The sequence below is a fragment of the Phalaenopsis equestris genome, unplaced genomic scaffold, assembly GCF_001263595.1.
Source record: "Phalaenopsis equestris unplaced genomic scaffold, ASM126359v1 Scaffold000765, whole genome shotgun sequence".
Classification (NCBI taxonomy): Eukaryota; Viridiplantae; Streptophyta; class Magnoliopsida; order Asparagales; family Orchidaceae; genus Phalaenopsis; species Phalaenopsis equestris.
In genome coordinates, this window is record NW_018165205.1 from 745760 (window position 1) to 772916 (window position 27157).

At 34.4% G+C, this 27157-nt stretch overlaps 1 protein-coding gene across 2 annotated transcripts in view; it reads left to right on the plus strand.

The window, feature by feature from the left end:
* The first annotated feature begins 3997 nt into the window (after positions 1 to 3997).
* LOC110031065 (probable mitochondrial import inner membrane translocase subunit TIM21) overlaps positions 3998 to 27157 on the plus strand; it is a 40917-nt gene continuing 17757 nt past the window's right edge. Inside the window, exons 1-6 of one of the 2 annotated variants that reach the window (XM_020734100.1) lie at positions 3998 to 4147; positions 4298 to 4519; positions 18556 to 18668; positions 18736 to 18896; positions 18978 to 19037; positions 19114 to 19132. In XM_020734100.1, coding sequence (XP_020589759.1) covers positions 18750 to 18896; positions 18978 to 19037; positions 19114 to 19132 — 226 coding nt within the window. In that variant the 5' untranslated portion in view covers positions 3998 to 4147; positions 4298 to 4519; positions 18556 to 18668; positions 18736 to 18749. The remainder of the gene's footprint in view (positions 4148 to 4297; positions 4520 to 18555; positions 18669 to 18735; positions 18897 to 18977; positions 19038 to 19113; positions 19133 to 27157) is intronic. The other variant, XM_020734101.1, reaches the window with a different exon arrangement.

Sequence of the window (27157 nt, forward strand, 5' to 3'; positions counted from 1 at the left end):
TAATATGAAGGATTCAATAGGGTTTATATTAAGCTGGGTTCAGAAATGTTTCCTATAAGGGCAAACTTCTACAGTTAATTACATCATAGACAACCGAAGTCGCGTAAGAAAACTCTCGATAAAAATGAGGGGATATTTTCTTCAAGGAATTCAAAGTGATAGGACTTTTCAACGAGATCGGACAAAGAGGTGTGAAAGAGTAATGACTCAAATTTGGAACATTTTATTATAGAATTAAAGGAAGAAAGACTAAGGGGTGTCATAGATTCTGAAGATAACCTCGGTGACTTTCCGAGCTATCCAACAGTTTGGCTTCAATTTTAGAGATTAGAATTATAGAATATTTCATCCTGCCAATTTATTAATTAGGGCTTACACTTGTGTGAGACGCTCGCACAACCTGCAAGATATAAGGATTTAGGTCGTAACGAACGACAACCTCGGAATCCTAAAACGAGTTAGAGCTTATATTGCACAACATGATTATGCAAAGGCATAAGGAACAATTGAGGATTTATGTTGCATTAGACAAACAATCTCAAAATCATATGGTTTGTTGTTTAATTCTAAATAATGATTTAGCTGATGTAGACATGTTCTGTTATTGAAGAGAGCAGTGCTGCTCACAGGAAAGCTCCAAGCTCCTCGATGAAGTAGCAGACTTTAATTTTAGAAATGTCAATTGAGGAGATGAGAAAAATATCATATTTTAGAAGTCACATTTTTAGTATATCAAGTCATGATGTCAGATCAATTATTTCTTAAAGTTATGATTATTTAAATTTTATGGGGAATATTAAAGTTAATTAGAGCGACACTAATTAGGATCTCATGGTTCCCTCGTTTTTGCACCACTATTTTCTTTCGGATGCACTTAGTCTAAATGAATTTACTAAACTCAACTTAATGAGCTTTATACTTTCATTTAGATCATGAGAAATCTTGTTAGCAACCGTAAGTTACCTTCTCTGAGGGATTCCCGATCATCCGATAAAAATATTTTAATTTAGTTGCAGTTTTGGTTTTGTGATGTTTGTGATTAAATTTATAGTTGTCTTATATTTTAAATATTGTGGCGGTGAATTTTATCTTGTTTGATTTTTAAATTTTTTGTTTTCGTTTCAATCATGTGGCTATTCTAAAAGTTTTAGTTTTGACATGCAGGGTGACATCGTTGTTTAACATGCAAGTTCATAAGCAGGAATAGTACAATAAAGAAAGTGCAGGAAAAGAAGATGTTGTAAGCTATAAAAGCGTACCTGTCGAGTCCTCTCGTTCCTCCACCTGAAAGTTCAGTACTTGCAAGGCATATGTATATAGTTTTGCAGGAATTAAAGCATGCTTGTAAAAAAAGTAGGAAGTACAAGTTCAAGGCGTGTTTATCATATCCTATGTCATATCCTAATGGGTACTATTTATTTAAGTGTATAGATGATTTTTCAAGCAAGGCATAATGTGTTTAATCATACTTCAAGATACCCAAAAGAGTATGAGAAGAGTCCAGGGACCAGACCCCAGGCATCTCACAATCCATTGAAAAGTCCCGAGTTTATTCAAATTTATTATGTTGCTTAATAACTCATCTCGATTATACCCTTATGCTCAATGACCTGATGCTCTAACCAACCCCAAGGATAGAGTAATTATCACTTGATGTCTTATTTATAAATTATATAAGTAAAGACTCTTAGGGGCAATTTGGTCTAATTAAGGAACTTAGTATTTTGATCTTAAAGATGAGCTTGTAGTGTTTTAAGCAGGTTTTAAATTAGTTATAGATTATTTTCTAGATCTCTTTAAACAAAATTCTGCAAACTGAGTGGTCAATAATTGACCAATACACTATGGTGAGAGATTCAAACAACATATCATGCCAACAGTCCCGACCAACTAAGGCGTAGGTGGGAATCCTTGATCATAACTAATCAACCGTTCTGGATTTGCCGTGGCAGACGACATCGACATTCAACTGAGCGCCTCAGCCGACCGACCTATGACACGGTCGCCACTCAGCCGGTCGCCTCAGTTGGCCAAATTCAAGCAAGTCGACTAGCCAAATTACCGTCATATTAAAATTCAAATTGTAATATCCTTATAGTATGAAATCCATACAACTAATTAGAACATCAATTGTCTTAAAGGGCGGTTTCCATAACTTCTCCCTCATTTTTATAATTGTACAAAATACACATCTATAAATATGATACAAAAAAAAAAAATGTTATTTTACCGATTCTCTCTGCAGAAAACTCCTGACTGGCTATACTTTTTTTCTCTTTTCCATTATTCTCTCAATCATAAACTCTTGGGGTGTGTTGACAAAGGACAATTTAAGATTAAAAAATTATAAATTTTGCTCTATATTTAGAATTAAAGCCAAAAAGATCATTGGATGAATGAAAGTTATATTTAATACTAATATAGCTTTATGCCCTAAGCATATTAATTTTGAATAATAGCCATTAATCTTAATAATTAAAAATTTACTTAAAAAATCTAAATCTATAAAAAAATGGAAAATACACGGCACTCAAAACATTATAAATTACATATTCCACACCCAAACATCATTATTTACGTATTTAGCACTCCTTTAGTTTTGCACATGATGATTTCAAACACCACCCACCACATGGCCATGTTGTTGTTTTAATTGATGGTTTTATTTGGTTTCCTATTATTTCAACAACTGTCTAAGAGCATTTATAGGAGCTTAGATTCAACAATAAGGATGCGTAGATTCACATTGTTATTTCTAGTGCTTGCCTTTTCCCATCCATCATGTAAGAAATTTCACCTATCATCGTTTTAATTTTTGTGAAATTAGATTTTTTTTTTTTTTTTTTTTTTTTGCGTATTTGTTTGAATTAATCGATTTCTAATGGGGACGAAGTGAACGGAAGATTGCGCGCAATGGATTCCTTGTTGGCTGGATTAATCTGGTTCATTGGTTCTCTCAGCATGATTTATGTTTATGTTTTTTTACTCGTGGGTGAGTCTTATTGTTGCTTTTTCTCAAATAGTGAGTAATTTCCAACTCTCAAGAAGCTGAGAGCCAGAAATCAAGATCATGAGATGCGAGAGAAGTTTATGGTCAATTTCATGAACAAATATTACATCTGATAAATCAAATATGTGATTGACGATGTGAATTGCATCACACCATCAACAGACAACATCATGTGATCAATTCTGTAATCCACACTTTCAAACCGAGTAAATAATATTTTTTCTGATTCCTTAAGGCGGGACAACTATTGTCTCTTAACAAAGAGAAATTATTAAGTGCGAAATTCGTATGTGTTGTTGATGTGGTCGAAATAGCCTCTTGTACTATACACCAGGGCGACCACAAGGACAAGCGCGATTAGCCGCAAATAATAATTTCTGGTTGGCCAATCAATAAAATATTTATAATGTTTAGTTTTATGCCTCTCCATCGAGAAAAAAATATTACATCAGTATTACGCACGTCCCCCGCACGTAGATAAACATGCATAGCCAATGAAATAACGCCACGACACCTTGCGCGACAGAGAAAAAAAAACGGCGCAGTAACATGGAGAATATTCCCCTCCGTGTTATTCATGTGTTATTGTGTATTATTCGTGTTATTGTGTCCTAGAAATATTATTGGTGTTATAATAACACAATAACACATCAATAACATATGAATAACACACAATAACACATGAATAACAAGGGAAAAAATATTTCCCGTGTTACTGCGTCATTTTTTTCTCTGTCGGGAATATTCCCCGTGTTATTCAAGTATTATTGTGTGTTATTCATGTGTTATTGTATCCTAAGAATATTCTTAGTGTTATAATAAAACAATAACACATCAATAACATATAAATAACACATAATAACACATGAATAACACACAATAATATATAAATAATACGTTCTTCTCCGCCGTTTTTTTTCTCCGGTTAGGCTTGACGTTATTTTATTGGGTACTGATGGTATTTCTAATTAATGATGTAATATTTTTTACTCCATCGATCCGACCCAAAGCACCGGAACCCTGCCGCCTTTCCTTCGTTCCTACCCAAATCACGGCAGCCGCGAGCTGGAGACGGCGTTGACGGGACCAGCGGCGAGCACAAAGGAGAAGAAAGATTCTGACATAAAAGTAAAGAAGGTAACTCTCGGACTTACCCCTACCCTCTTCCGCGTGCTTCAGTTTCTCTAAATCCTGTAAACCCGCCTTACGGATTTACCAACTTTGGGATTTAAGGAAATAGGGAGGAGAAACGGGAGTTAAGATTCTGTCTTTTTTTCTTTCTGGCAGGCTCTCTACAGGGCCCGAAAGTTCTCTTCGATTCTCCCTCACAATCTGGATCCCCAGCGGAAGGTAGCCTGCATATTACGGCGACGATTGACAGTGATTTGAAGTCCATATTCTACCTTTCGGCGAGCTCAGTGCAAGTTCTGGCATTCGTTATCTGCTAGATTGCTTCGACCCGCTGGATTTCTCCCTTCGAGGTGCGATGAGAGGACTCGCAAGCGCGAGGTGCGGGTTTGTCGGCCCCTATGTGCATCTTTTTAGAGTCTGATGCTTATTTTCGTCTTACATTGTTGAATGCTTGAATTTTTTTATGGCATTCACCTTTCATGTCAAGGGTTTGTTTTGTTTTTGAATATATGCTGCTGTGCAGTTATTGTAGTTATTATGTTTTGATTTTAATTTGTGTTGTTGGATGTTTTTGAATACTGTAAATGATTAGAACCCATGATAAAGAGCATTATTTTATACATCATGCTTTACTTATCTGTGTCTATCAAATCTATGTACATATAAATGTTATATGTTTATATGAACGTCATCGTTTTCTTCACAGACTAACTCTACAATGCAAATGAAACTTTATATATGTATTTTCTTGTATGCTACTTTTAATATTGAAGTTTTGATTATTCATCTGAAGAGGCTGACCACATTCTACATGCACTCCTTACTTCATTTACTTCTTATATCACAGTTTACTACCTTTGGTTGGCGAATCTTGCCCACAAAGCAAAGGTCTATGAGTGAGAGTATGTTGTTGTGCACTTGCTGATTTGATCCCAACTCGTGTACGGTTTTCTTTTCAGAGTATGAAAATGAAGCCTTATGCATGATTTCCAATTTCTAATATTTAGGCAAGGTTTGAGATAAGGGGTAAATATTCCTCCCTGCGAGGCTTTGTTTGAAGCAGAGAAATTATTCTACTTGACAGCTATCCCACATCTAATGAGAGATGTGAAGGTGTAAGAGAAAATTTGTGATGGATGGGAAGGGCTCAAGAGATTTTAGAAGATTCACTTTTGTACAACGGCTTAACATATTTATTCTATTGAAATATTGACATGACATCATGGACGCATCACAGTATGACATGTCACACATGTTGAATATTAAATTGTAAATTACTTTCATAACTACTGTGGATGTTTAAATTAAGTTTGCCATTTTTAATCAAACATGAAAAACCATTTTTCTCACAATTAAAATAATAGTTTGTAATGTTTCCAAAAAAGTGTTCATGATGCACCAAGAAGTCTTAGAGGCATCCTAAATTATGAGGAAATTTTTTTCGTAAATTGAAAAATAGACATTCTAAATAAACTAATGCCACAATAACTCTCTTTAAGTGTTTTTTGCTTTATAATTACACATCGATGTTCTTTATAAAATTTTTAATATCATGTTAGAAAAGGGCAGATTACCAAATTATGTTAGGGTTTGTTCATTGCAAGTATTAAGAATATATTTATTTTCAAAATGCAAAATAAGAATAAACAATGTATTCTTAAAACTCAAAAGTTGTTTGCTTGCCGACAAAGTAGATATAGAGTAACTATTCTTTTTTTAAGTTTTTATATTTTTTTGGTTTGGCGTAAAGGGAAAAGCATGCTCCTTCACTAAAATGCAATGGTAATATTTCTGATAAGCACCAGATAAGTTTTACACAGAAATTAGGCAACCATACGTTTTATTTCAATAACACCAAGCAACACAACTCCAATACATAAAGATAAGCACCTACAATTCGAAAGTTAGGCGATCTCTTCTAAATCCTAACCCTAACACTTACAATTTGAGAGGTAAGAGATCTCTCCCAAATCCTAATCTTAAAACTTCAAGACAAAAATCTCATAGCTTCTTTAACCCTAAGTATAATAAGCCCTATTTATTATAAAGAATAATAACTAATAAAAAACTAAATTGCCAGCCTAACATTGCTCCCCTTCCAAAAAGACATCTTGTCCCTCATGGTGAAAAAAGGAAACTGCCGCTGGATCAAGTCATGTGGCTCCCACTCCTACTCATAAACTAACTTGAGTTTGACTCTCATCTTCAACACTTGATTAAAATAAGTGATGATTCGTTGACACTGCTTGAGGACTGTGCCTAATCCAAAACTCGAAGCATCCATATCTACAATGGAAGGTTGATTAAAATCAGGTAACATCAACACTGTGCGCTCATCACGACCTTCTTTAACTTCTCAAAAATCTGGATTACCGCTTTTCCGCACCGAAAGTTATCATTATTCAATTTCTCTGTCAACAGCCACACAATCGAATTACAACCCTTCACGAACTTCTAGTTTTAACTTGTAAGTCCCAAAATTTCTCTCAACCTCTTCATTGCCTTAGATAGCGGCCACTCCAACTTAGCTGCCACTCTCGATCACCATTGTATCCTGTCACGGAGGCACTCACAATTGTATTGCAGGTCTATCGCATCACGAAGACATCCACGTTGCTTCCCAGCTATCTCAATCACGATTGTAGGGTGTCACAAAGGCATCCACGATCCCATCTTTGACTTCATCCTGCTTTGATACCATTTTATAACACGAGAAGTTTTCCACAATAATGAGGACAACCAAATATCATATTTCAATAAAAGATAGCAACACAACTCCAATACATAAAGATAAGCACCTGCAATTTGAAAGACAGTTGATCTCTTTTAAACCTAAACCCTAACACCTATAATTCGAGAAGTAGGCGATCTCTCCCAAACCTTAACCTTAAGTCTCAAGACAACAATCTCATAGCCTCCTTAGCCCAAAGCATAATAAGCCCTATTTATACCAAACAATCATAACTAATAAAAAACTAAGGGTTTGTTTGAGGCAGCTACAACTTTTTAATAAGTTGTCATGCAACAGCTACCGCAGGAAGCAGCTGTGCAAAAACTGTTACGGATAAACTGACTGACTGCTTGTTTTTGGTAGTTTGAAAACAGCTGTGCTGCAGCTGTTTCTGGACAAATAATCATTCTGCCCATGTGTAGTAATGATGTTTGTAACAGAACTGTCATACTAATATATTTGATATTTCAGAAGTAAACATTCATTTCAGATATATACCTCACTTAATAGTGAGTATCATAATTACTAAATTAATGAAAAAAACTATTAAAATAACATTTAATGATATAATAACATTATTTTTAAAATGCAGACGGCGCATGTCACGAGCTGCGCCGTCCTCTAGGGATACTATTCATTCTTGATCACTCTCGGCGGCAGAATCTGCCTGCCTGTTTGCCCACCGGAAGAATTCATACTTCTCCGTCATTCTCCGCGGGCACTTGTAACACTCTCTCCTGTAGTTATGTGACTAACGCAATGCCAGCACAGAACTCTGAAGTCCATAGCGACACAATAATCTTCGGGAAGTCCCAAAAATTCTTGAGCTCATCTTTCCTGAATGCTTTAAAAAACAATTCATTAGTCATAACAGAAGTAAAAATTGATTAAAAAGTAATTAATTATAGTTTTATGCAGGTGAGGTTTAAGAGAACTCATTATCCCACCCAACGAATCTGTCACTACAAGAAGACATCGGACATTGTAAAAAAAAAATTCTCGGTTGCCTTTAATTAACGTAATACCAAGCTCGTGTGTGTCACATATGCATATCACAAAAAAGACCATCCAGAAAAGCCTAAAAAACTGCAACACCAAATAAAGTGAGGAATTTGGTTGCTTTCATTATGATTTCACATGTGACACCAACTAACAACGACTAACAGAGCATTCAAAAGAATCCATAAGCTCAAATGTTTCAACATGAACCTCTCAAACCTGTCAAAACAAAAATTAAAGAAATGAAAATGAAAAATAAATACTTGCAAGTAGCGTAAAAAAACCCAAACAATCAATATCAAATAAAGACGGAAAGAAATTATCATGAATTTTATAAATAAATAAGAATCAGTCTATTCAACATCCAACAATGACGTTTGTAATCCGCTCGCTCAATTCAATCATTTTTCCAGCACCTTCGCTATACTAAGTGCAACATTCTTGTGATTCTACTTATGCTTGTGGAAATATATTATCCTATGTGATATTCAAATGCTTCAAATGAGATGTGTAAATGATTATCGTCAACCATGCTGAAGTATATGTTAGTTAGCGAATGAAGCCGTCGAATATATTTGTGGAGAGCAATTGTGCCACCACAATCTGCAACTGTTTCGGAAATGAATATGTCAACACATTACGCAACATGACATATTTTTTTTCCATACTCTAAATGTTCTTTCAATTACACCGCATAAGGAGAAGTGTCACTTATTAAACGTTTTTTTCCAGTCTTGAGCAACATTGTTGGATCTTTCAAAATCGTCAATGTGATATTTGGTATCCAGAAATGACTTTAGATTCCTCTTTTGTAAGGGATATCCAACGTTGATCAAAGAATATTTATCTGTCACATATATAATAATTAGTAATGAACTTAAAAAATATCTGAATATGATTAATATTTGAATAAACCTAGAGGTGAGTGAGAGAAGTTGTGCTTTCGATTTCATTTCGCAAAAGCAAATATACGATTGTCATCTGAAGTGCATTCCCAACCAACAATAACAAAAAGTAGAACACTTGTTGAAATCACATACGACCATCATATTTTGTGTTGGTGATCCAAATTGCTCAATAAATTTGACCATTTCATTATTGAATAGATGTGCATCAACCCTTGTTTCATCAATCACTACAATACAATTCTGACAAATTAATGAAGACTGTGTTAATTACACTACTCATTTTTCACTTTTAAATATAATAAGTAAAAAGATTTACCTTAAAAAGTGACATCTACCACGGATAAGGTGCAATATTTATCGGAGTCCTCTCAAATGTTGGATCATCGGGCTTGATAATTTTTTATGACAAACTAACAAGAGCCTTTAATTGCACTAAACAATATCTACTGATTGTCTCCGATGAATATTGAAATTGCTCATCTCATTGATTCATTCTGTGATAAAATGTAGAGGGTTATTGCGAATACTTCTCTGGTTGTCATTCTAGAAGAACCATGAAGTCCATGATTCCTATGTAATTCATCTAGGAGATCTATAAATATGAGCTGTGTCATACGAAACATGTCGCTTAATCTTATAAGGTGTTCTTCAAGTAGCTCCCCAACCCATTCATCACCATTCTAAGATGATGTTATGCAAGGAGACCGATCTACGTATAAGTTGTAGTACTCATACATCAAACATACTGCTGCCACAATTCTCCTTCTGCGTCTCTCTCTTTGCGAATTCATGTTAAACAAGTGCTCTGTTCAGGTAATATATGTGAAACAAACAACTTTAATAAATTTCAAATAACAAATTACAAAGTGTACGATGAAAAGACAAACATTCAAAATAACATTAACATTATTCCAAGGAAAAAGAAAAAATATCAAAATTAAAAATCTAATAAACCTATTGGAAAATAAATACAAATAATGTAAAGTTAACTGAATAAAATCAATGCACATTCTGTCATAGAAAAACATAAATAATTGTCCCTACGGTCATGAGCCATCTTCATGAAGAACTCTCCACGGGTTGAGTCCTTCAACAATTTCATGGAGTTCAAATATACTGACACATCCTCATAAAATTCTGGAGTTGCCTCCAAACTCGGATAACCTCGTTGATGGAGGTCGCTTGTGAAGTCTTAGGCTCACTGGTGCATGAAGCCACCAGGTTTGATATTTGACTTCTAATGAAAGCAGCTCATTCTTTTTTCTTTTTCTCTACACTTGGACGCTTTAACCTGCATGTGGACTCCACTTCATTTTGGTTTGGGCTTTGGCCTTCATTGGAGCCAGTTGCCTGCTCGACATCCAAGTTCTTAGGTATGCCCGCAAACACTTGCTCACTAGAGGTCCAGACATTAGTCTCCGTTATCACAACCACACCAAACATATGATCAAACTTTTTTTCTAGATTAGGGTCAATTCCACTGAGTTTGAATTTCTTGGCGGCTGACATTTTCTGCTATATAAAGGGCATCAAGTTCAAGAAGAGAAAGTAATGAAAATAAAGTTTTTCATGGATATGTTCTTACCTCCAATTTTTCATCCCACTATTCCTCCGATGCATCAATAGTTCGTTTGACTGGATCTTAACCTAAGCATGGATCCTTGTTTTGATTCCTCCTATAATTTCCAGTCATTTTTCAACCAATTCCACTTGTTTTTCAGTTGCATCATATCATACTCTGTCATTTTCTTGAACCTCTTCACAATATTTTGCCACCATTTTTTGTTAAAATATGTGCTGGGCCTATTTTCCAAATCGATCTTCTTAAGACAGTGGTCGCAAAATATGATTTTGGTTTCCTTATCCCAAATAACTGATGAACTGACCTCTTTTGTCTTAACCATTGACTTACTAGCATAGAAAAAACTAAACATAAACATTTGACAGAAGAAGTAATTAGTAAAAATCATAACCACATGCCAACACAACCACACTCCACAACTCCGCAACTCCACAACAACACAACCAACACAACCACACTTAACAACTCCACAACAACAGAACCACACAACCACACAACCTCCACACAACACACAATCACACACAACCTCACAACAACACTTGCACACCTCCACACCCCACACAAAATTGGACAACCACACAACCACACACAACCACACCCCACAGCTCCACAACACACACAACCACACACAAACACACCCCACAGCTCTACACCACACAACACCACAACTCCACACTCCACAACTTCACACCAACACAACCACAACCACACAATCATACCAACACTTGCACACTTCCACACCCACACACAACCACACAACACACAACCAACAACTCCACACAACACACAACCACACTCCACAACTCCACACCACACCAGCAACCAACCAACAACAATATTCAGCCAACCCACCACCATGAATAATTTTTTTCGTGATAGTAACCACCACCACCAAAATTTGGCCAACCCACCACTAACCACCAAATCACAACACCAGTATTGTTCTTAAAAAATTATAAAAACCAACATCACAACACAAGCAATCCTCTCACCAACTTCACAGAAGAAGCTATCACCACACCACCCAACAATGAAAACCCAAAAAATAAAAAATCAGAGAACCTCCAAAATTTTGTACTGCCTTTCCAACCAGTTGAATCATCATCACAGTAACTAACAATAGTGTATTATAAGTAATGCCATTACCAAATCCACAGAAAAGATCATCACCCCATCACAAATACAAAAAATCCAACACCAATGCAAAATTGCAGGAATTGCAAAAACCAAAATTGCAGAAATAATAAAATCCAACAGCAGTGCACAACCACTCGAAAATCATCGACCAAATAGAGCTCAGAAAAGCTAAAAGCATCGTTATAGTTTTTTGGTAATCGGATTATGTATGTTTTAATGCAAAATTGAAGTTTTCAGAGCAGATAAGTTAGCAGTATCCAAAGTTTCCTTGATAAACCAGTAGAATTAATGAAATGAAATATTTATGAGCAGTATACATCTGTTTTTTTAAGAATTCTTTGTGGGCTTGTTCTACATATGTTTGCACTGATGTTAGTTGATCAATTTGCTTGCACTTGCCTCCACTATAGAGTAGAGTAAAATTTTGGGGGGATAATGTGGTGCACTTATTCTTTATTTTTACTGTATAAGGGAATTTTATTAATAAAATTGCATGTCTTAATGCAAAGTTAAAGTTTGGATTATAGATATGTTAGCATCAACTATACCTATTCTGATAAATCAATAGAAGCTATGGAATAAAATATATATGAGCGTTGTTCATCTTTTCCTTAAGAATTCTTTTTTTTTAGAATATTTGTGAGACTTTATAAATGAAATTGCATTTGCTTTGATGTAAAATTTAAATTTGCATGATAGATAAGTTAACAACATCTATATCTATTCTGATCAATCAGTAGAAGCTATGAAATAAAATATATATGAGTATTGTTTATCTATTTCATTAAGAAATCTTTTTTTTAGTTTATGAAAGACTTTTATAAATAAAATTGCACATGTTTGATACAAATGTGTAGTTTGCTTGATAGATAAGTTAACAACATCTATACATATTCTGATCAACCAATAGAAGCTATGAAATGTAATATATATGAACATTGTTAATCTGTTTCTTTAAGAATTTCTTTTTTAGTATCTTAGAGACTTTTATAAAAAAAGTTACATATGCTTTGACGCAAAATTGAACTTTGCATCAGAGATAAGTTAACAACATTTATCCCTATCACGATCAACCAATAAAAGCCATGGAATGAAATATATGTATATCTGTTTCTTTTAAAATTCTTCGTGGACTTCTTCTACATATGTATGAACTATGATATTAGTTGATCGATTTTCTTGTTCTTATCTACTCAGTTTAGAGTAACATTTTGAGAGGAAAATGTTGAACACTGTTTTCTTTTTTTTTGTTTTTATAAAATTTTATAAATATAATTGTATAGTAAAATTGAAGTTTACATGATAGATAAGTTAGCGGCATTTTTACCTATCCTGATCAACTAATAGAAGCTTTGGAATTAAATATATATCTATATTGTTAATCTGTTTCTTTAAGAATTATTTGTGGCTTATTCGGCATAGATATATGAGCACTATTTTACATTTAATCTAGAAATTTTGTTGGTCTATTGGCTTGCTATTGCCTTCTCCTTAGTGTATAGTAACATTTTTGGTGAACAATGTTGAACACTGCTTTCTTTTTTAAGTTTTTCTGAGATTTTTATAATTAAAATTGCATATATTTTGATGAAAAGTTGAAGCTTTTATGGAATAGATGCTGCTAACTTATCAGACATTATTCTCGAGATTTACATGATCTTATTACTTCTGATGGTTTGTGGAACCGTTTCGTTTACGGTGATGCTTTTGGAGTGTGATTTGGTGGGCACATTTCAAATTTCACATTCCTTGTGAAAGGTTCGTGACAGATGTGTATTGACAGTAGGGCCATCAACAAGATTACCATAAAGTACCGATTTCTCATATCCCGCTTATATGACTTCTTGGTTCAGTTACACGAAGCCATAATCTTTTTCAAGGTTGACTTACGCAGTGGATATCGCTAGATCCAGGTTAGGTTAAAAGACGAGTGAAATACCGCTTTCAAGACATGAGATGGTTTATATGAGTGGATAGTTATGCCCTTCAGATTGTCAAATGCGCCCAACACTTTTATGAGGCTGATGAATAAGGTATTTCATCCCTGCATTGGAAAATTTGTAGTGGTCTACTTTGGCGAATTTTTGATTTACACCAATCTGAGGAGGAATACTTACAACACCTGAGAACGGTGTTCGAGGTATTGCGAGTAGAGAAACTATATGCTCATCCAAGTATTGCTACTTCATGATAGATCTTGTATGCTTTTTGGGTTATATTGTGTCTAGTGCAGACATTCAGATAGACCCTACAAAGATTGAGGTCATTGTGAGCTGTACCACACCGCAATCGTTGATATGAGGTAAATTTACATGATTTCTTTGCGTTAAATACAATATTGTCTCTCTTAATTATCATGATATTATGTTTGAAAAATGTATTTTTGTTGTGTTGTGCAAATTACATAGTTTATGCCACTTGGGGGAGGAAAAAAGATAAATTGGGAGTCAGGAGTGATGGATTAAAAGTTGTAGTGGGGCGCACCCGTGCCTGATATAGAGCGCACTCACACCCGTGTCAACCTTCCACATCACAGTGCACATGCACTACTGCCTAGGTGCACTCGCGTCGGACCTGCAAATGGCCAATTTATGAGATAGAGAGAATGGAATACACACGCTGCTCATCAGGTGCATTCACGCCCACACATTGTTGCATCCACGCTGTCTTTGGTGTGCATCTGCAGCACCGGACGGCTAGAACTCGATTTGGCAAGATTTTTTATGCTGATTTCGACCAAAGCTATACGAGCGAAGTTAGGGCACTATATATACACCTTTTTGCTGACTATGGACGCTCTCCACAACAACTTTTAGGGTTCTAGTTTTCTTGAGACTTTGAGAGGTGAGGTGAGTGCCCTTGTATGAGAGGAGATTTTTGAGACTTGTATTAGAAAAGGTATATTCCTAAGGACTGATTGACTCTGAGTGTTTTGGACCTCTTGCACTGCAATCCTTATTATTATGCCTGCAATAAAAGTTCTCTTATTTTATTTTCTCATGCATCGTGATTGACTTCGTTTCATGCTCTTGTGATGCAAGGCATGCCGTTTTCTCTTTATTTCATTATGTGAAGTATTTTTCCATCAACGATCTTTTTGTGCTTGAATTTCGTATGTTGTTATGTTAGCTTTCCAGACTTAATTTACTTCGATTCAGACACGATAGAGTGTTAAAATTCATGCGATTTAAAACTTTTTCCTATCACATAGAAGAACAAATAAGTTGACCACAAAAAACTAGTGAAATAGACGTATTTTTAGTACGATTTTGCAACCTACATACGAGATATGAAAAATCTTGGCAAAAGGTACAACTTTAAGTATCCATGAACTTTATAGTTGTTTCCACTTTTCTATTGACCTAGATATAGGCTAAGGAGAAACTTTTATCTCTGGTTGTCAAAAATAACGTGAGTCCCATGTGAAAACTTTAAGAAATGATTTGACTGGTGTCATAGGAGTATGAACTTTACATATATGAAAAACCTTAGAAAAACTTATTTTACTTTGTTCTTTTTGTTTTAGTACTTCAAACTTTTCTACTTGCAACTCCGCTTTCAAACTAAGCTTAGCGGTTTGGTAAATTAAAACTTTGCATGTTAGGAATATTTTGACACTTTCCCCGTGGTATCGATTTGCGGATTTGTTTTCTTATATTACTTGATCGCACGTATACTTGTGTGATTAACCTTCTTGCCTTTCAACAATTTCGAGCATCAGCCATTCATCGAGCTAAGTTTTTTCTGGGGCTTGTATCATTTTACACAATTCATTAGGAGCTTCAATACTATGCCACCCCTCTTACAGATCTTTTGAAGGGAGACATTCTAGTAGACAGAGGCAACTCAAAATAATTTCAATGCACTCAAGGAAAATGTGACTTAGGCGCCGGCCTTGACATTATCAGACTTCTCTTAGCTGTTCAAGGTAGAGTGTGATGCTAATGACATGGGGAGAGGAGCAGTGATGAGCTAGGGAGGTCACCCCATCGCCTTTTTAAGTGAGAAGCTAAATGATTCCAGGAGGAAATGCTCAACTCACGATAAGGAGTTTTATTCTATTATGAAAGCTCTTGAGCATACCTATTGACAAGTGAGCTCACGTTGTTCACGGACAACGAAGCTTTGAAATTCTCAAACAGAGTAAATTGAAGGGCCGACATGCACCTTGGGTGTTCTTGGCATCGTTCCAATTCGCGCTTAAGCACAACTTGTGGTGTCAGAATTGCTTAGCATATGCGTTGAACCACCGTCACTTGTTGACCATTGCGATGTAGGCACGAGTCATGGGCTTTGAGGTATTAAAGGAGTTATACGAGGTCCACAAAGATTTCGGGAAAATTTGAGCGCAGGGTTTGGAGAAGCTCATCAGGCAGTACTACAAAGCCGATGGATATTTGTTCCAGAGTAAATTGTCCAGTCTTGATGTTTGTTGCGGCAGTCCATCGTTCAGCAGAGCCACTGTGGAGGACTCACATTTTGGAAGGGAGAGACTCACACACTCGTAAGAAAACACTTCTTTTGGCCTCGACTAGCGAGAGATGTAGAGCGACACGTCAGACAATGCGGGATTGGTCATATGACAAAAACTTGGGGGGTATAATGTAGGGTTATACACTTCATTATCGGTGCCAAAGGCACCGTGGGTGTACATTATCATGGACTTTGTGGTGGGACTTTTGAGGACACAGCGGAAAATGATTCAATCATGGTCGTGGTGGATCGATTCTCAAAGATGACATATTTCGTACCATACCATCGACCACTGGATGCCTCGCATGTCGCTGACTGTATTTTAGAGAAATTATGAGATTACATGAGATAACCAAGACCATCACTTCAGACAGAGATGTCAAGTTTTTGCGCCATTTTGGAGGACTTTGTGTGGAAAATTAGGTATTAAATTTCAATTTAGTTCAGCAGCGCACCCTCAGATGGACTGTCAGATGAGTGTAGTAAACATGGGCCTTGGAAATTTACTTAGATGTTTCGTTGGGAAGAATATCAACCAATGAAATTTGATTCTTACTCAAACCGAGTTTCCGTACAACATATTCCTAAGTTAGACCACGGGCCACACTCCTTGAGATCATGTAGGAGTGCAATCCGCTCAATATATTGAAATTGGTATCGCTCTTGTCAATGTCAGAGATTAGTGATGATGCAGAGGAACCAGTGCACGGAAACCAGAAACTCCATGAGAAAGTTAGAAAAGGGATCAATCATTAAGCATAATCATAAGTTCCAGCATAGGCGAACAAGACAAGGAAAAATGTGACCTTTAGAGAAGGTGACATAGTGTGTAACCGGCTGAAAAAAGAAAGCTTCCTAGTAGGAGCATTTGGAAAACTCAAGCTCAGAGCAGATAAACATTTCAGAATGCTTCAAAAGCTAAATGATTGACTTTTCAAGGGATTACAATGCTTGAGCCACATTTAATGTCGCTGAGCTGACATCATATTACGAAGATCCAGAAGCTTCGATGGATGAAGTCGAAGCTCCCCTAACCCTGGGAGACTGACCTAAGGACTTGGTTTGACTGAACTGGCCAGAGGTTTAGCAGGAACAAAGGTCTCAGTCCAATAGGAGGCTCAACTAGTCGACCCCTTCACGGGCTAGAATTTCTGCCTAAAATTCCCCCTTTTTTTGTTTTCCTGCCTATCTATCTTCTATTAATATGTGTGCTTACTGAGTTTAGGGATTATTCTTGGTTTTGATTTAGATTTCTGCTCGTGGGCTTCTTCCCCTTGCTAGGGCTGTATCCGAGGATAGGTGGTGCTCCGGCTGTATCCTGCTCCGAGGTGGTGACTATCTCCTTCGATTTCCTTCCCACTCCTAGTTGTTAGCCAGCTACTCCCTACCTCTAGCTCTATCCACTGGCTTGCTGCCCTCCTTTCCTCTTGTAGAATCCTGCCACCGACCTTCTAGAATCTTGATATTTGTTTTATTTTTGTTTATGTTTTGAGTCTTGATTGTAACCCTAGTTGTTTTGCTTAATAATAATATTTGCTTTTATTATTGCAGTTTGGTTAATTCCGGTATCAAATGCATAATTTGTAATGCAGTTTGGTTAATTCCGGTATCAAATGCATAATTTGTAATAAAAGGGTGATTCGTCTGAGTTTAAACTCCATAAAAAATTCTCCCTCTTCTTAGCTTTAGAAGCATATGCACTGTCGGATTAAGTAGACTTCAAGCTTCCTAAATATATCATATATTGTGCCAAAAATAACATTTGAAACAAACGCACTTTATAATAAATGTCATAAACTCATAATACATTGTAATAACCATAATCGTTCTGAATATATCACTTTTTGAAAAATACGAAGCACATAGAAAGACATGATATCTTCTATTAAGTAAAACATAAAACTCTAACACGAAAAAAACATAGAATTGGATCACAATGCCAACTAATAGCCAGCATTATTCACGCAATTCCGCAAAACGTTAGCTATACAAACTGTGTTTTTAGGCCTGATCATTTCTTCAAATATTGGGGTGATTAGGCTTGATCGTATTTGAGGCTGAGTGTGCTTGGACACAACATTTTTTATGAGACTTCAACGGCGTTGTCAAGAAGAATTTGACTAGTACATGTTGAACGTAGCAAATGTCTGATGAATTTGCCATTGTGACCTTGGCAATTTCAATATGATCATGATGAATTCATCATGATCCTGACAAGCTCGTTACTTGGCTGGTTTGCTTCAAACACGGAATCGAGCTGAATTAACTTGAACCTTGAACCCGGTTTTGTGTGATACTTAGATGAACATGCATATTTAATCAATAATATTTGTTTTCTTTGGTCCTAAGCCATTGTTTGCCTAATCAGAAAGTAATTGCTCAATGGTTATGTGTGTGTGTGTGTGTGTGTGTGTGTTTATATATATGTTTGCATGACGTGTGAACTTCATTGCAGCCTTTTTTGCATCTATTCCGTCAAGTATGATGTAAGAAGGATCTATTTATTTAAATACCACCTCTAATTTATTTGGTATTCATGGCAATTTAATCTTTTAATTTTTTTTTTGGTGTTTGCATTTTTTAGAATTGTATGTGAAGAAGGAAACTTCAAAGAAGTGCAATAAAATTACAAGTGAAATTCACTCGCAGGCTTGCTTTCAAAACTTTTCCAAAGCTGCCTCCTTTTTTGTCATTCAGGTAATCTATCGCTCAGTTGTTACCAGTATTTAAGAGATAATATTCAGTGAATTTTTGCTCTCTCTAGGAGCCTTTAAGGATATGCACCGATTCAAGAACAAGGTTAGAGAATTAGGTTATCTGACTTCATATAGAGGCTTCTTTTCAGCATCATCTTCCTCATCTTGGGGATTAGGCTCAACCGGCCTATACCCAGAAAGCGGAAGGAGATTTGAGCCTCTAAAGCGGGTACTACTGCTATAATCCGCTGAACTCCTCCTTTTCTTTTTTCATCAGTATTTAAACTAGTTGAAGATACAATTGTTGCAGGTGATAGTAATCTCTGGTTATGGAAGTTGTTGCAGTTCTACCACAAGCAGCATTTTTAAGGTGGGAACAGCTTGTGCTGTCTATTTGTGCTGGTTCACCACTACTAATTCCTGGTTCCTGTTTTCTTTTACTGTAGGGTATAACGAAGGTAGAAGGTCAGTTTTCTTTTTCATTCTTATACTCTCCGTATTATATCTATTTTCAGTGTGCCTATTTTCTTTCTTCTGTCAATCAGTTTTCAAATAGTAATAAATCTTTCCAACATATTATTGCATCGTTCACGATCTGGGATAAACTTCTCGAACTTATTTTGATTCTGCCACTCTATATTTGTCCCTGAGTAATCATATAATTTGGTTTTCAATAATTGATCACGTTGCTTGAGCTGTATTTATCTATAATGTACTTGATGAGTTGTTATGATTTTTTTCCTGTAATTTTGTTTTTTCTATGGTTTTGAAATATTTGAGGATGGCTATAATGGTTATTTATTCTTAGCAGAAAACACACGAAATTCAGCCTAACTTTTATCATAATCTGCTATGCAGCTGATGAAGTTAAAAAATACAGCTACAAATCAATATTCAAATGTCACCGAAGATAATAAGGAAAGATTGAACTGGGAATTTATTATGTCAAACTGCAAAATTTGTTCTTTCATCATCTCTGCAAAATTCACGCAGCTGTTAGCCGGCTACCCCATGTTTTTGTTATTGTTTTTCATCATGCTTTTATTCTATAAAGAGAATTGGAATTAGAGAGATCTTCTGGGTGCAAACTATTTGTATTCATTGTTGAAGAAGAAATTCAGAGTTCAGGGTGGAGAAACAACAAGCCATTGCACTCAATCAAGAGCATCATCACATTACTATCATCAATGGCCCTAAGCAAGAGCATTCAGCGAACTTGTAACATGTTTGCTTTTGCTATCTATGCATATACATGTCTTTGCAATGCCAGCTGGCTTGCTTTTCTAGTTTCTTAAAGTGTTATTACACTTATATTATCAGGGGATTCTAGGGAGCTTTCTGAAGTGAAGTGATTTCTTGATAACAAATTAGAGTTTTCAGTAGGTGTGGGCTCTAAAAATTTAATCGTAGCTCTATTTAAATAGTTTTCGTATTTGTTATCAATTTAATTTCTAGAAGGCAAATTATATTGTAGATAAGATTTTATCCAAAAATTTTACTCTTGCCTTACAATGATTATAAGATCTGATTCTAGCTTTCTCTCAAACGTAAGCTCTTATGGTTAATTATCTTTCCAAACACAAAACAAAACTTTTGATTAAGACTGGTCTTTAAACTATTAATTGCTTAGCGTATGGCAATAATAATATAATTTTAGATTGAAGAGATTTACTTGCTCCCCTTTACTTAGAGCGATTGTTGTGAGGGAATGATGATAAATCCACTTAAGATCTCATGGTTTTATCGTTATCATTGACTATAGTCTACTTAGTCAGATGAGGCAATCAATATAACCTGATCAAATGATTCTTATTAGCAGCCATTGGTTGCATTTCTAATAGAACCATATATACAAGGTGTTGATATTTTGTCCAAGTAGAAATCATAAACTAATCTTAGCTAATAGATTTTTTTTTTGTGTTATCTAGTATACCCTATGATCCACGATCCACGACTGACGAGGGCAAGTCATTAAGTAACATTTGGGCTTTGATTGTGATTATAATATAATAGTATTAATAAGGGTGAACTGTTAAGTCGGAGAGCTTTGATTATAATCGCTTCTTTTTTGGATATCATTTAGGATAAAAGACGCATAGTTGAACTACAGTAGTTATGCTATTATTGACATGAGATTTTTTAATAGTGATCATAGATGTATGTTTGATAGGACTTTGTGTACTTGTGTTAGTTCTAAATTTGTCACTTTTGATAAACTAATATAAAGAGCTGATGACTTTTTGCTTTTATTGGGCAATAGATTTTTCTTGAATATTTTTGAATTCTCTAATCATCATTAAATATGTTCAATATTTTTATGTACTTTGGATTAGATGTGTTTTTTTTAGAGTTTGAAACTATTTTGAATCTATAATCATCTCTAGTTAACATTTTATTCAAATATGACATCACTGGAGTAGTTTGATTGTAGTATTTTATTTGCAATTTAGGACTTATATTTTTTAAAATTAACCTTTCAAGATGATATTTCTTGTCAATACATCTATCTTCGAGGTAAGAATTATTTATATTATTTATATTTGTAACTTTGAGACTTTGATTTTTAAAGTGTATCCCCCAAGTTTTAGTATCTAATGAACATGCCTATCATATGGATATTTCCATTTTTGCTTTGAACTATTTTGATTATGTCTTTTCTTGCAAAAGTTCTAATTCATAGTTTGCTATGTTTTGAGTGTATTTCAATGCTTGTTGCTTTACAAGCCTTGTCCACTCTAGCCCATATGTTGAGAATTGGAGCTGTAGAACTTGATTTAATTTATAAAATTAAGAGTGAGCCTTGAAATCACTATTTTATTTTTATTTGTTTGAAAATTTGTTATTTAAATATCATTCATGGGCTCTAGACTGTATGGGATATCAAAATTAAAAAGTGAAACTTATGAGGTTGTTATATAGGTAATGTCAATGCATATGATTTGCCGATGAATTTGAATATTGAAGTTGGGTCTATGAGATTCAAAATAATTGCATGCTAAACTGGGTTGAGCAAGTTTGAAATTATCCCATTTGAATACTTTGCGTCACATTCTCATATGATAAATGTGAGCTATTAATGTGTTTGTAGTAGCGCATTCAGACAATTTTGAGTTCATTTATGCCAGTCAACGTAGCTTTCTTGGACTTTATGATCAAATATTTAGTATGTTGGTCGAAGTAGACGTTGATAAGTTTGAGTTCGTTTTATGCTAGTCCGTTTCATATTCTCTAACTTATGAATGAGCATTTAACATGTTTTAGAAGCGCATGTGGATGTGTTTAAGTTCAAAGGCCTCAGTCTAGTTTAAAGAACTTGCACATTTTTTTAAAATACTTCAAATGTCCTTGAGGTATTATGAAAGTGTTGTATAGCAATACATGCAAATCATTCACATGAATGATTTTGCCATTAAGATGTGCATAAGTTTGCACTTTTGAAAATTTTAAAAACTGCTTTCTATCTTTTTATATATAGTTTGTAGATATGATGGTACATATTCTAATTTGTTCAACGTGTATCTATTATGCCAATAACAAGACCGGTCCCTCCTGGACCGGTTGAAAGCCACAACCTACTGGCCCGCCGCAATAGCAGGCTGGCTGATCCTATTCACGAGAAGAAGTGGGGCGGCACTTTGCAGCGACAAAAGAAGGTAGGGAGTAGGTGGGGCCTACAAGAGGCTTAATTACTTACTCAAGGAGGAGAAATTAAAGGGGGCTTGGAAGAAAAGTTAGAAATGTTGTGGGAGGATTTTATTAAGGGAAGCACCTAGGGTTTGTTTTATTTTATACATATTTTGGTTGGCTGTTGTTTTCTTTCTCTTGTGGTGTTCCTAGCAACGTTTAGGGCTGTAGGAGAGCCGATCTAGCTCTCAAAAAATAGATCATCATTGTATCTTGCTTGTTTTCTTTTTTTTTATAAGAGGAGCCATCGTTTGAGTTTTTCATTCATCTATTTCTGTTTCGCCGTCGTTTGCTTGCAGCTTTTGTTTCCAGAACATATTAGCATCCCAATCTAAGTGTTCATTGGAAGATATTATTTATGGTTATTAGGGAGCTAACTATTCCCATGTTATCTAGTTTAATGTGCAGTTCTTGTCTCATATGACTAGAATCATTATATTGAAAGTCCCAATTTGTAATTTTGTTTGATCTTTGCAATTTTAAATTCTATTTTTTTTCATTTTATATTGCATTGGTGTTTAGGTGGCTCTTTTTATTGTTACTTTTAAGTCCTTTGCAAGTTGCTTGAAAATAAATTTTGGCAGCTTCTCGACATCTTTCCCAGTAGCAAACATTTTTGTGAGTATCAGGTTTGCTTAACATGCAAGTTCCTAACTATTCCCATGTTATCTAGTTTAATGTGCAGTTCTTGTCTCATATGACTAGAATCATTGTATTGAAAGTCCCAATTTGTAATTTTGTTTGATCTTTGCAATTTTAAAATCTATTTTTTTTTTTCATTTTATATTGCATTGGTGTTTAGGTGGCTCTTTTTATTGTTACTTTTAAGTCCTTTGCAAGTTGCTTGAAAATAAATTTTGGCAGCTTCTCGACATCTTTCCCAGTAGCAAACATTTTTGTGAGTATCAGATTTGCTTAACATGCAAAAAAAAAAAAAAAGGCATTCAACAACACCAACAAGAATAAACCTTTATCCCACTAAGTGGGCTCGACTACTTGAATCCTTTTTCTCCATTGTCCTATTGAGTGTCATATTTCCATTTAATTCAAATGGATTAAGATGATTTTTTATAAAGTATGCACAAGTCTTTTTAGGTCTACCCATGCTTTTCTTAACATAAGATGAATCTAAAACATCTACTCTTCTAACCAGATTACCACATGATCGACATTTAATGTGGCCAAACCATCTAAGACGACTGTCTCTAATCTTGTTTGCAACTAGAGCTACACTAACCCTTTCTCGGAAAGATTCATTTCACATTTTATCTCTATGTGTCAAGCCACTCATCTACCCAAGCTTTCTCATCTCAACAAAACTTAGATTTATTTTCTTTTAAAGGCCAATATTCTGCACCATAAAACATTGCAGACCTCACCACCATTTTATAAAATTTTCCTCTTAAGTCTACACGATACTTTTCTATCACACAATAGGCCCAATGTATTTCAACTAACCAACCAACCTGAATTCTACTAATAAATATCACCATCACTTTGAAGAGAAGACCGAAAATATCTAAAACATTCACACTTTTAATAATTTGATCGCTCATTCTTACAATTTTGCCACTAGAGTTACTAACTACTAAAATACTTTCCATATATTCAACTTTAGATCTACTCAAACGAAGGCCTTTAGACTCCAATGTAAACCACCGTAATCAAAGTTTTTCCTGAACTCCCTCTCAAGTCTTATCCACTAGAAGAATATCATCTGCGAAAAGCATACACCAAGGTACACCCTTCTATATATGTCCAGTAAGAGCATCCATAACTCAAGCAAAAGATGTGGGCTTAAAGCCGATCCCTGATGTAATCCCACTTAAATAAGAAAATGCTGGTGTCAATCCTCTTGTTCGAACATAAACAACAACTCTAGTATACATATATTTGAATATAAGTCATATCAACACCTTTCTTTTCTAGAATTCTCCAAAGAAATTCTCTTGGAACCTTATCGTAAACTTTTTCTAAATCAATAAAAATCATATGTATATCCTCCTTACTCTGTTTGTAGTTCTCCATCAAACCTCTCACTAAATGTATAGCTTCTATAGTAGACTTGCCCGACATAAATCTGAACTGATTATGAAAAATCTTTGTATCATGTCTTAACCTTTGTTTTTTACCCTCTTCTATAATTTTAAACTATGACACATTAACTTAATTCTTCTATAATTTGCACTCCTGTGCATTTCTTTTATTTTTAAAAATAGGGACCGAAGTACTCTTATGCCACTCGGGCTTTTTTTAGCTTTTAAAATAATATTAAAGAATTTAGTAAGTTAGGAAACTCTCAAATTTCCTAGACATATATGGATATCATTAGATTTTACTGATTTTCCACAATTGGTTTTCTTTAAAGCTTTCTCAGCTTCATTTTTACTGATGCAACAGTAAAAAAAAAAAAAAAAATTATGATTAAGGATATTGAAATCATTGAAGTTAATCCCATTTTTAGAAATATCATTGAAATGTCTATCAAAATAGCTCACCCATCTATGTTGAATATCTTCCTCCAACAGAAATACTTTTAATTTTCATCTTTATTATACTTGAATTAAATCTCCACTTTTCTTTTCTCTTTGTTTAGCTAGTTTATACATATTTTTCCTTATTTAGTATCTAATATATCATAAATTTCACAAAAATCAGAATTTTTAACATCACAAATTATTCTCTTAGCTCCCTGTAGGCTACCTTATATTTTTCTCAATTCTCTATGCTTTTACATTTAAACTAGTTTTTATATCACAACTTATATTTTATCTTTTCTTGCACATTCTTATTTCACCACCAACTATTTTTATTTATAAAAAAGTTTTCTTTTGATTCTCTGTGTATATCTTTTGCCACTTGTTTATTAGTGTTTGTTACTTTATCCCACATAGAATTAGTTTCTTCATGAACATCCCAAATGTTGAAATCTGAAAGTTTATTCATAAAAATAATTTTATTTGTATATTTTTAGTTCTATTATTTAAATCTATGACAATGTTTCATTGTATTCTTTATTTTACAATTCTTCATCTTAAATTCAAAACTAATAATCGACGTTGTGTACTTAAATTTTCAATTGAAATGTCTTATAATCTTTACATTATTCACGATCTCTTTTTTCTCATAAGAAAATAATCAATTTGTATTTTATTAGATCTATTATTATAAGTAATAATACTCTCATCTCTTTTCTTAAATAAATTATTAACAATAACAAAATTTAATAGGGTTTTGCCTTCGTTATTCACTATAAAATCGTAGCCACCATGATATTTTCAAAATATTCTTCCACTCTACCAATATGTTGTTTAAGATCTTTTCGAATAATTTTTTTTTCAAGTGGTATCATTTGTATTAATTCTTTTTAGTCATTCCAAATTTTTTCTTTTGAATCTATATCTAAATCTTTTTGAGAAACATAAACTCTTATAACATTAAAAATCTTAGTATCAACAACAGTCTTTAGGGCTATAATTCTATCTTCAATTCTATTAATTTTTGTAATATTATCTTGCAAAGTCTTATCTATAGTCACACCAACACCATTTCTAATGCGACTCTTATATGAATAATAAAGTTTAAAACCTAAACTTTCAATCTCCTTAGCTTTTTCTTCAACCTTTTTATTTTCTTGAATGCATAAGATATTTATTTTTTTATGAACCATAATATCTACTAATTTCATAAACTTAACTGTGAGGTTACTTATATATTCAAAGATCTATTTTAATATTAGTTTCTTGGACCAACTTCTTTGCCCACATCCATCTATAATGTGAGAACTTATTTGATACTACATCGCCGGTATAACTGTTCTTGCACACTTTTCACTGTATTCAGGTCATACAACGCATCGCCTCCAGAGGACGCCGTAACATTTATACAATGATTTAAATGATTCATGTCTTGATTTTTTGACAAAATTTTATGCTGGTTGTCCACTACCTAACACAACCCTCCACTTAATGCATCCGAAGCTTGAGACATGACAATGGAAATACAACAATAACAACAACAACAAAACCTTTATCCCACTAAGTGGGCTAAGTGAAAATAAATCAAAATAATTTAGCAGGTAAAGAAGATTAATAAATTATCATGTTAATGTTTTCTTTATACCGGGCACATTAATTTTTTATTAGCAGGGTTTAATTCAAAATTATATGATTACTTGTTAATGATGAATCCATGATATTTAAGAAATCATGTTAAAATTAATTGAGAAGTTGTGATACATACTTAAGCAATGAAATGTTGAATATTACATATAATAGGTACATGTTCTTGCTACAAAGACAACAACAACAACAAAACTTTTATCCTGCTAAGTGGGGTCGGCTACATGAATCCTTTTTCTCCATTGCGATCTATTTAGTGTCATATTTTTATTTAATTCTAATAAATTAAGATCATTTCTTACACAATATGCCCAAGTCATTCTAGGTCTACCTCTGTCTTTTTTAATATAAGTTGAATCTAAAACATCTACTCTTCTAATCGGATCATCAGATACTCAACGTTTAATGTGACCAAACTATCTACGACGACTTTCTCTAATTTGGCCGCCACTAGACCCTATCATGAATATATTCATTTTGCATTTTGTTTCTACATGTAAAGCCACTCATCCACCTAATCATTCTCATCTTGGGCAACTCTTAACTTAGTTTTATGCTTCTCTTTTAAAGACCAACATTCAACACCATACAATTACAGTTCTCACCACCATTTTATAAAATTTTCCTTTAGTTCGGTACTTTTCTATCACACAATAGGCCTGAAGCATTCCTCTACTACAACCAA